The sequence below is a fragment of the Siniperca chuatsi genome, linkage group LG24 (assembly GCF_020085105.1).
Source record: "Siniperca chuatsi isolate FFG_IHB_CAS linkage group LG24, ASM2008510v1, whole genome shotgun sequence".
NCBI classification, from domain to species: Eukaryota; Metazoa; Chordata; class Actinopteri; order Centrarchiformes; family Sinipercidae; genus Siniperca; species Siniperca chuatsi.
The window spans coordinates 1,375,656-1,386,938 of record NC_058065.1 but is presented as its reverse complement, the minus strand read 5'-3'; the positions used below and the strand labels follow the sequence as shown (position 1 = coordinate 1,386,938).

General features: G+C 44.5%; 1 protein-coding gene, 1 long non-coding RNA gene and 1 pseudogene across 4 annotated transcripts; 1 reads left to right on the top strand and 2 right to left on the bottom strand.

Moving 5' to 3' along the window:
- Positions 1-377: 377 nt before the first annotated feature.
- Positions 378-2,261, bottom strand: LOC122871993 (annotated as a pseudogene).
- On the bottom strand, positions 378-10,866 carry LOC122871975 (tetraspanin-7-like). Of its 2 annotated transcripts, XM_044187629.1 has the most exons (10): positions 10,190-10,866; positions 9,792-9,955; positions 6,899-7,087; positions 6,741-6,815; positions 6,552-6,647; positions 5,524-5,679; positions 5,243-5,326; positions 4,862-4,933; positions 2,796-4,473; positions 378-2,543 (listed from the first exon to the last, which is right to left on the bottom strand). In XM_044187629.1, exons 2-8 carry the CDS (start codon positions 9,870-9,872, stop codon positions 4,865-4,867), a joined length of 750 nt encoding a protein of 249 aa, XP_044043564.1. In that variant the 5' UTR covers positions 9,873-9,955; positions 10,190-10,866; the 3' UTR covers positions 378-2,543; positions 2,796-4,473; positions 4,862-4,864. The 2 variants fall into 2 exon arrangements, with proteins under 2 accessions (XP_044043564.1, XP_044043565.1); XM_044187630.1 differs by having other exon boundaries at positions 9,792-10,866.
- On the top strand, positions 6,504-7,068 carry LOC122872022. Of its 2 annotated transcripts, none has more exons than XR_006376985.1 (3): positions 6,504-6,620; positions 6,754-6,839; positions 6,930-7,068. It is a non-coding gene; the product is annotated as an uncharacterized LOC122872022 (long non-coding RNA). The 2 variants fall into 2 exon arrangements; XR_006376984.1 differs by having other exon boundaries at positions 6,754-6,846; positions 6,930-7,061.
- Positions 10,867-11,283: the final 417 nt, after the last annotated feature.

Genomic DNA, 11,283 nt, shown 5'->3' with positions numbered 1-11,283 from the left:
TGTTGTTTGTACTTGTTTTGATAAGTGCTCTATGAATAAAGTTTTATTATTATTATTATCACTTGATATTTTGCTGCAGTTATTTAAATGTGTTTAAAATATACGTCCAGCAGCTCTCAGTCTGTTTGGTTTATTTGATCATGAAATTAGAGCTCAGTCTGGTTTAGAAATGACTAAAAACACAGCGACTGTTTCTGCAACAGAATTATTTTTACTGTCACTCCAAAGAAATATATAAAAATATCAAATTAAACTAAAAATAACTTCAATTTACAATTAAATGAACAGAAGATCTGAAGGTAAAAGACACATTTTGAAGTCGAACTTGTTGCTGTAATTATTGAAACGATCTCTGAGAATGAACCAAAACACCAAAATACTCATCAAAAACCTTTAATTGCCAAGCTGGACATTAAATAGAAAATGCATAGCTCTGTGGACGTAACGTTAATATTTTCACATACAGTATTATTCACACACACAGAGTCCCAAAACCTTTACAGAAATGTCATCGACTACAAAAGCTCGAGTCGATAAAGCTGCAGTTTGTTTTCTATTCAGTTTATCTTCCAGTTCAGACAGTTTGTTAACCAGAGCAGAAAAGCTTTTAAATTCAGGAGAATCTAGCTGAAGTTCTGAATGAGCTTCACATAAACATCAAACTTATTGTTCTTTAAAGGAAAGTAGAAACTGTTTCATCGATCGATTAAGGAAAAATGTTCTCTGAAGTCTTTTATGACGAGAAACTGAATCTGAGTTTTCACTGATTTCTGACATTTCACAGACTAAACCATCAACACGAATCAATTGCTGATCATCAAAAGCACCATATTAAATGGATGAAATGAGTCCAAAACCCCAAAATATTCAGTTTCCAATCATAAAGACAGAAAAACATCTGGAAAGAAATGAGCTCACTGGCCTAAAGGCAGCTGGGAGCGCTCACCAGGATCGTATTGTTCAGAAAGTTAAATAAAAGCCTTGAAGCAGGTCGGCAGAATCGTCACATCCAGACATTAAAGCTGCCGCTTAAAGCCGAGCAGCGAGGCTCCTCTCAGCGTTGCATAGTTTTGGATTTACAGCGTGAAACGTCAGGAGAGGACAGGCCGACGGACAGACAGACGCCCACAGTGTATCATCCCTGTGCGATGAAGCCGATGTGTTTTAATGAACCACACTGGTGTTTCAGCTCATGAACTCCAAAGTCTTTCCAGGTGGAGATACCCTGACTATCCTGACCCTTCTGTTTTACTGGGTTTGTGTTTTTTACAGACTCAATACTTACAATGCCGGGCAGCCGACTCTCAAACCAGTTTCAGGTTTCACTTTCCAGTAGAAGTGAAGAGAAGTCGCTGCCCGGGTGTCAGGCCTCCATGCTGTTTCGCTTCCTATTCTTAAAAGCTGTTGGCATCGAATGTCTGGTCACATTCATAATCGTGTGTTTTGACCGTCCAGTCCCAGCCTTCATTCACAATTTGGCCAATTTTAGATTGTATTAAACCCCAGCAGCTCAGATGATTATATTCTGCACATATTTCTCCAAATCTTTGCTTTATTTCTTGTGAATTACTGGATGATTTTATTTCTTCGGGTCTTTTTCCCTTAAAAAGTTGGTTTCTGGTTAAACGGGGTCGCAGGTAGACATTCGACACACGAGCTAAAAAGGTTGTAAACGCTCTCTGTTTGGACGTTTACCGCCTCTGGCTTCTGTTGTTACAGCCTGTTTATATTGTGACAGTTTCCCACAGACAGGAAGCAGAAATGAAAGCGGAGCTGCAGTTAATGAGCCGAAACGTTTAGGAAACCGAGGCCGTGCAGAACGTCTGGAACCGGATCAGTCCGCGGTCAGTTCCCGCAGCCGATCTCCTCCTTGTAGCGGGTCGTGAGCGTGTTGGCCTTGCACGTCAGCTTGGACAGAACCGTGTGGAGTCCTTTCAGGTGGAAATGAAACTGTTTCTCCAGGTCGTCCTCGTCCACCTCTGCCGCGCCCACCTTCTCGCCCTGCAGGACGCCCCACTCCATGTCGCTGCGGATGGACTTGAGCAGCACGTCGAGCTGTACATGTCGGCGCCCTGGTGGAAGTAAGCGCCGCCGTTAAGCGGGCTCTCCGCCTTCGGGTCCTCGGCGTCGTCCCAGCGGGGCGCCCGCAGCAGGCTGGGCACCATCACCGCCTGGTCCATGTTGTTGACGGCGCCGATGAAGCGGTTCATGGCGTTGAAGAGCGAGTTCTTCTGGTTGTAGGATTCAGATATCTGCATCATGGTGAGCGAACCTGAAGTGAAGCCGCCTGTCACAGTCCAGGGCCAAACTTAGCCCGCTAATGCTCTTTAGAGGATTATTACGAGGCCACGGCCAGATCCAGGTCTTAACCAGCCTCTGGGCTCCGAGAGCCGGACCAGGTCACCGCGTCTTCGTGGATCAAAGAGCCGGTTTCCCGCTTTAACAGTCTGCAGTTTGGCGTCCCTGCGGAGGATGGGGGGCGTCTCCTGCTGCAGGCCGCCAGCCGGCGGTTTCACCCCGCAGGTCCAATAACAGGCGACAACCTGAAAACAAGCAGAGAGGCTTTAGACAGAGAGGAGGAGGAGACATCAGGACACCCCCACCTGCCTCCACCTGCTAGCATCAGCAGGCTACATGCAGCTAACACAGCGAGCTAACGAGCTAACGAGCTAACGGCGGTTATTACCGTTAGCTGCATCACCGGGTTATAAACATGTAGCTTTAATTAAATGAGCTAACTTTAGTGTTCCAGAGTAAAGTCAGGGTGACCGTGAGCCGCAGCGGGTTTTACTCACTTTACGGAAACAGGAAACTGCCAGAGAACCAGACAGTGAGGCGGACTCCCGTCCCAAACAGGCCGCTTGTAGCTGCGTGTTTTCGGCTCCACACTTCGCTGACGGCGGGTCGCTTCTCCGTCGCAGGCGGCCTGTTATCTGTCCGCCGCATTAACCGAAGTTCCTCCGCGGTGCAGGCGCCCGGAGAGCTTACCGTACGTCGGGTGCCGTTCCTCGGTCGCGTCGCTGCTTTCAGCCCGGTAATCTGTCCGGGATGGAGCACCGAGCGGTCAGCGGGTTGGTTTCATCCGAGCGGCCGGGCGGGAGGGGCGGAGCGGCCGGGCGGGAGGGGCGAGGAGAGGCCGACGCGGGCTCAGCCAATCACAGGCGGGCGAGGCCGCGTGACGTCACGAGGGACCGTTGTAAGACGTTACGTTGCAGACGGAACATTCTGACGTCGCTTTCCAGCCTTTAACGCAGCTAATGTTTTTGTTGTTAGCGTATTTATTCGCTATTATTTTCAGTTTTTGAAGCTTCGCCGCTCCGTGTTTTTTTTTTGTAACCTTGAGAAGAAAGTATCTGAACTTTACGAAGTACACACATTGTGTTTGATCAGCTCACACCAAACTTCATGCAGTTTTGGACCATTTTTGACCCAGATGCTATGCTAACAGTTTCCTTCCTGTTTGCGTTTCCAGCGCATGAAGATCAGGATCACAAGATGAAAACAAGACTCTGAACCTTTTCTTGTTGTTTTTTTGTATTTTGCGTCGTGAATTTGTAGTTTTTATTAGATTTTTTAATCAAATATAGTTATTATTCCATTTCCTCATTAGTGCTGTGATGAATTCATTTCGTGTTGTGAGATCGAAACTTCGCCTTCGATGACAGAGTTCGCACTCGCGACATTAGATTTAAAATAAAACATTTATTTTCTGAATCGTAAAATATTATGAAGGTTTTTTTATACTCTGAAAATAAGAATCGGCATCATATTTGTTGGTTTCAGTTTCCTAAAATGATTTCTGAACTGCTTCTCTAATTTGAGTAAATTTAGAATAAATGCGGTTTCTTCCTCACTGGCTGACAAAGCCTCCTGTTGGGGAGACATCGCCCCCCGCTGGCTGCCCTGCAACATTACAGCTGCTTTCATATTCAGCTTAAACTCATTTTATTATTATTAATATTCATATTAGTAGCATTTCATGCTAAATGACATGTCTATCTTTAAAGACGTGACAGCATCGGATTAGTCAGAAAGGCAACGTGTGACAGGTGATGAAGTGTTTTATTGAAGTGTCAGATCCCAGAGCGCCGACAGAAGTTAAATACTGTCAGTAACAACACAGTACGCATGCTCCGGGTGCAGCGGGGCCCCTGCGGACCCCTCACACACATTTACTCAGTCGAGTAAACCCAAAATAAACCGTCAGTTTGGCTCCATGAGATTATTCTGAATGTATTTCTTCTTCTTCTTCTCATCGATTCGGCACTTTTTCTTGACCTGCAGGTTTTCACAGAAGGCGAAACACTCAGCTTCAACAGGCGCGAAAGAAAAAAGGGCCAAACGTCCGAGGGATCCACAGCCTCAAAAAAAAACCCAAAACAAACACGAGACGAACGCCGACCGCTTCACACGTCACGCTGTGAGAGTGTGTGTTTCCAGGTTCCCATGGTAACGTGCATCTGCGACCATTTCCTGTAAAAGTGAAGAGACAGAAAGAGAAAGAAGACGTGAGGAACAACAAGAAGGACAAAGCGTGTGTGTGAGTGTGTGTGTGTGTGTGAGTGTGTGTGAGTGTGTGTGTGTGAGTGTGTGAGTGTGTGAGTGTGTGTGTGTGTGTGTGTGTGAGTGAGTGTGTGTGTGTGTGAGTGTGTGAGTGTGTGTGTGTGTGTGTGTGTGTGTGTGTGAGTGTGTGAGTGTGTGAGTGTGTGTGAGTGTGTGTGTGTGTGAGAGAGTGTGTGAGTGTGTGTGAGTGTGTGTGTGTGTGAGTGAGTGTGTGTGAGTGTGTGAGTGTGTGTGTGTGTGAGAGTGTGTGTGTGTGTGAGAGAGTGTGTGAGTGTGTGAGTGTGTGAGTGTGTGTTACCTCTCACACCATCTCGTACTGGTTGGCGTTGATGAAGCGAGACAAACAGCAGGCCAGAGTCATCCCTATCAACTGAGACAGAGACGTGTTATATTTTTTATTTCATTTTGAATCTGTTTAAATATATAAAACTCTTTGTGTCATCGACATGAGTCATTTACGCTAACTCTGCTTTTCCTTTGATTGTTTTAATCTAGCACTACCATTAGCTGATAACTTGGCGTTCGCTATGCTCTGTCAGTGCCTAGCTCCACCCTCTTGTCCAAATATGGTCACTTCTGGTTCCAAAAAACCAAGATGGCGACGACCAAAATACCAAATTGACCAGTGGGTGGCGTCACCTGGCTACGTCCACTTCTTTTATACAGTCTATGGTTGTACCTGAGAGAAGGCGATGCCAAAGGTAACTCCAGCGATGATTCCCATGTTGCTCTCTATGAAGGACGTCACCAACTCGTAACAGCCCTGCAGAAACACAGTTCATTCATTTATTCGTAAATCTATTAATTAATTTGTTTAACTCAGGCATTTATTCTCGTCTCAAATTCAGACACCAAAGGTAAAACTAGTGTAATCTGAGCTACAAAGGATCAATCAGACTTTATCCTATCAGGTTACGTTCTTCCAGTCACATGACAAGTGAATTTGTGTGTGTTTCCGACCTGTTTGTGGACTTTGCGTGCAGCCAGAGTTGCGTTCTTCAGGTCGGCTATGCTGCAGTCGGAGAAACTAACGCAGCAGCTGGCAGGAATCCCACTGACCGGAAAATACACACTGCTGAACCAACTGGTGTAGTTATAAACTCCACAGCAGTGTAACTACAAACACAGAGATAAAGTAAATCTGTAGGTTTTCATTTAACTTTTAGAGATAATATTCTGTCTGGTTTGGGCTTTTATTACATTTAAATGAAGGTGTGATCATGCTGGTTGTTTTGTACCATCACACATATAAATCACTGTATCATCAGCATATAACCGGATCTGTACAAAAGCAAATGTGCAAGAACTCATAGCATGGACACAACACACACTCGTAGCATAGGATTTGCGCTGCTGCAGTGAAAGTGTAACTGTTGTGTTTGTGGGAGAGAAAACAATTCTACAAGTTTGCAGCTCCTAAAGTATTTTTCTCTGTGACTTCAAATTTACTGACACACATGTGTGACTATTTTCTACAACTACAGATTCCACTGTCACGGGTGCTCAGTTGTTGCTCCAACAATACCTTCATAGAAAACATATGAATAATCTTTGTAACATTTGGGTTGTTTTTGAAGTCTCTTTTGAAGACTTTATTACTTATTGTGTTGTGTAAGTAGGAGAGCCTGTGTGTAAATGAGTCAACAGAGTACAGGTGTGATGGTTTATGGAAAAATCAACTGCATTGTTACATATAAGCATTTTCCTAAAAATGGAGAGGACCAAGAATTGAACCCTGAGGAACCCCACAAGTAATTGTTGACACTCCAATGGGATGATCATGTTGCTGTCTGCTTAATGTGGAAGTAGACAGCTGTTTGCTAACATGTTAGCCTCAACTACTTTATAAGGTAATAAATATGTCAGATGTTGTGTTTACAGTTTGTTCTACTGCCCCAAAGTGGGCAAGTGCAGTTGTTAAGTAACTACGTAAACCTCTGGGTGGATATTACATCAACACAAAGAGAGAGCGGTAAAGAGACACTGACTCTACGTTGAACACCGTCCACAGCCAGACTCCTGTCGTCTCGTCCATCGTATCTCATCACTGCGTCGCTGTACGTAGTGAGGAACGTCCCCTTAATCTAAACACACACACAGTATGTCGTCAGTGTGAAAAGAGTTGTTTGTTTAAAAGTGTTGTTTTGTTTGAAATGTGTGTTTTTGTGTTTTTTGACCTCGTGGCGAAAGACGAATCCAGAGATTCCAGCGATGAGTTCAGTCATGAAGACCACAGACAGGAACACAGCATACTGAGGAGAGGTCAGAGGTCAAAGGTCAGAGGTCAGCGGTCAGGTTATACTTGGATCTGAATAGTAACATAACAGCGACAGACCAGTTTTAACATCCAGGGGCGCCCCCTGCAGGTGGCGAAGCAGCCGAACAGTCCGAACAGCACGATGGCGACTCCGGTGCCGGTGAGGACGTACGGAGCGTTGGAGGGGCCGCTGGAGATCAGCAACATGTAGGGGCCCAACATGAACTTCCACCATAACCCCACCGACAGCAGGACCACACCTGTCACCTGAGGGGGGAGGGGCTACAGGTCAGACTGTCAACCAATGAGGAAGCACTTATCCTTAATCGTTACTTTTACTTTTGTCTTCGAGTTTACTGAAATAAAAGAATGATGAATCAACAGGTGCTGCAGTCGAACAGAATGCGTGAGTAATGTTTTTATGAATATGATTATTATTATTATATGAATTCAAAAACCAGTAGCAGATGGGCTGAGTGTGTGTGTGTGTGTGTGTGTGTGTGTTGAGCAGTGACTCAGCATCACATGACTCTGTAATGAGCTCTGACAGTAAAGTGACAAACTGACAAACAGACGGGAAGAAGAGACGTCAACAACACGCACAGCTCAGAACAAACCGTATGTTATACACAGTACAGTCTGCACAGCTGCAGTTGTTGGAGTAGAAGTACCCGTACTGGTTTCACTGGTTGTCCCGTTACTTGACTCGATGTAAATTAATAGAAAATCCCTCATTAAAGACTGATTATTACCAGTGGTGGAAAGAAACAAAGTACATTTGCTGAACTTGAGTATTTACATTTTGTGCCACTTTATACTTCTACTCCTACGTTTATCAGCTTTAGTTCCTTTTCACATAACAAACACACGATCTGATACTGGTACTACTAATCGACCCAGCAGGACACAAAGTATTAACGTTGGCTCCACACTGACGAACTGCTGTCACATGTTCTGCATAATAAGTACTTTTGATACTTTAAGGACATTTTGCTGATAAGAAAATTTCGAATGCAGAACTTTTAACCGAGTGTTTTTACACAGAAGTATTACGACTTTTACTTACTTAAAAACTTTCCACGTTTCCACTGACACACATGCAAAAAACGACTTGAATTCGAATGTGTGACATGTTTAATGTGAAAAGGTTTTTATTTGCTTGGATGTTGATCTACAAAGACACTCCAACCCAAGAATAAACATGTTAAAGAGAAATGGTTAGAGCCACAGGAGGGGCAATACTTTGATTTTAAAGCACAAACTGGGTTGAGTGTAATCGTTTGTGTTTTACAGATTAAAGCAGAAGCCAGCCTGGTTTCAGCTATTCAAACACAAAATGAACTCCCGCTCGCTGTCTGTGCTCAGAAAACGACTGTAAACTCTGCTGACGGGGACATTTTGGGAGATAAACAGCATTCGTTAACTGCAGCAGATTAGTGTGTCACTGTTGTTGTCTGTATCTGGACTCTGTGTCCGGCTGATGTGGTTTATGAGGACGTCTGTTCAGGGTCGGGGCATCAGACCGCTGGGGCATGAAAGAGGAGAAAAGACGGGATGCTGGAGGGAAATAAATGGAGGAGGCGTTTGATTGTGACTCCCGGTCGCGCCTGTATGGGGGGGGGGGGAGCTGCGATGCTGAAACGCTCGACCTCTGCCGGCGATCAGGAGACGATTAGAAACCTGACGGGTGGCTGGAGTCAGTTTGGTTTGGTTAGGTTTCTCTTCAACAACAAGCCCATTAAGATAACTAAAGTCTTTATAATCCACTCTGTAGCAGCGACAGCAGGAAACACACTTTGACTTGTCAGACACTCACTGCTGTTTGTTTAAAATATAGATCCAGTAGGAATAAAGTTATTTACAAGACGAGATACCACATAGCACATTTATTTTCTAAAGCCAAAATACATTCAAGTTTTTAAAAACAACGGATTTATAAAATGCTTGTAAAAAGGTAAAAACTTGACACAGCGGTGAAGATCTGATTCAAAAATCTAAATGAAACTACAGATCGCAATTATGAGAAGAAAAACAGAAATGAAAGAAAAGAAGTCAGAGAGTCCGACTGGAATCCGAAACGAAACGGAGGCATGAAAACACAAACCGGCCCGTTAGTCCGTCGCTGCTGTCAGGCAACAACCGGGACTAGGCTGAAACCAGGACTAGGCTGAAACCGGGACTAGAAAACAAACCAGGGCTAGACCAGCGCAAAGCCAGTGCTGGGCTAAAGGTAGGGCTGGGCAACAGCTGGGGCTAAGGGCTAGAAAATGGCCACAACAACCAGGACTAGGCTGAAACCGGGACTAGGCTGAAACCAGGACTAGGTAAGGGCAAAGGTAAGAACCAGGGCCAGACAGGAATCGGGGCGACAGCAGGAACTGCGTGTGTCATCACTGAGTTCCTGCTGTCGTATTTTCAGATCTTCATTATCGTGTGTGTGCCACAGCTCCGGCCTCCTCCTCCTCATTCCTCACAGTCCAGATAATTACTGAACGTCCTCCTCTGACCTCCAGGTGACCTCTGACCCCGGCACGTAGTCCACATCGTATCCTCTCCTGATGTCTCACATGTAAAAACTAACTTTCCATCAGCTGCAGCAGAAACTGAACGATCGAGTGTTTCTGTTTGGTTTGTCTTTAAAGGTACATTTTAAATCTTACCTAAGCTAATACGTGTAGAAATGTTACTGAACTGTAATTAAGCTGCAGAGGAAAGCTTTGCATCCCCAGAATATGAACTTCAAACGTGCTGAAAAATGTCAATTTGTACAAATTCACTGCGTAGAAAATAACGTTATTTTAGCTTGATGATGCCAAGAATTTACAGAACGTTTTAGGAGCTTAAACATGTTTTAAAAACGGTTTTAAAAAGCAGGAAATTCACCCGAGACAGTGAATAAACGGGATCTGCCATCAGGCTGAGAGAAGTGCTTAGAAAGAGTGAACCGTGTGAATAAAAAGAGTTTTCTCACCCAGAAGATGAAGGAGTAGAGCAGCAGCAGCGTCTTCACACAGAAGATGACCGGCTTCGTTTCCATCCTCCTGGGAGCCATAATCCAACACCAGGACTCTCACTGGATCTCTTTACTCTTTGTCCCCCCTCTCTCTGAAATCCACCACAGTTCACTAAATCTGGCTGGAATGAAATGAAGCAACAAAATCTGTTACAAAAGGTGCCAAAGATGTCTAACTTGGGACAAAAATATAACACAAAAATGGCACAAAAACTACCAAAGTATGGTTCAGAAACGGCCCAAATCAGGCAGCCATACACGGGCCAGGACCGGCTCATGTTTGGCAACAGGACACAGCCGAGTGAGGCGGTATTATTAAATGCTAAGTAAATAATAGCTGTTATATGAAGTCTTACCAGCCGGTTCAGCAGCAGCCACTACTTTAGCCCAGACAGCATGTCCGTGATGCCGGCTGGAGCCCTGCAGCGGGTTGAGACGTGCAGGCCGGCGTGTGGTTGGTGGTTTGGAGGTGACAGTACAAACATGTGACCCTCATACTTCACACTCTGACCACACAATTAACAAGGAGGCGATCCTCAGGGAGGCCCCACTGTGAAGGGCCAACACCCCCCACCCGTCCGGCGTTAGCTGGCCTTGGACTGAAAAACACCTTCAGCTTCACGTTTTTATTCATTTCCTTATTTTTCTTCAACGGTTTTAATTAAATGAAACTTGCCAGGGTCCAGACCTTTGCCCTCTAAGTGTGCTGTTCCTCCCCAGCAGTGATGGAGTACTGACACACCTTGGACACCTTCCACATCACTGCAGCAATTTGAGGCAAAAACTCAAATGCCAAGATCTTGGTGGATCACTAAAGTCATGAGGATTCATCCTCTGGGGACCGTGACTGTCAGCCAGTCCATCCAGTGTATGCATCACAAAATATCATATCATGGCTGTTAACTTAACATTAGCGGAAGACTCATCCCCCCACAATGCACCACAGGAAGTCCTTCCTGCCTGTGGCCATCAGACTCTGTAACTCCTCCCTCTAAGTGTCAGTCTGCATGACCCGAAGTCACTAAACTGGACATTGATCATCAACATCTCTGCAATAATTAATAATAATTGTGCAATATTCTGTGTTAATACTCCCGTGCAATATTAGTTTCCCCATGTTAGTGTTTCTTATTTATTGTTATTGATATTATTATATATACCTCCATTACTCTCGACAGTACAGGCACCTCTGCTTATTACTTATTCTGTTACATTGTATTATTATACTTTACTATCATCACCAACCAGTAAACCCACTTGGTACTCGACACTTAGTTTATCTCATACTTATACCGACAGGATACTTAATTTATTTCTGACCTGTTTTATAGTGTTTATTTTTTCTAGTACTTCCTCCTGTGTGCGCTGATGTAAAGGCGAGCTGCTGTAACAAAGAGTTTCCCTTCGGGGATCAATAAAGTGTTTCTGATTCTGATTAAGCTACATTTTA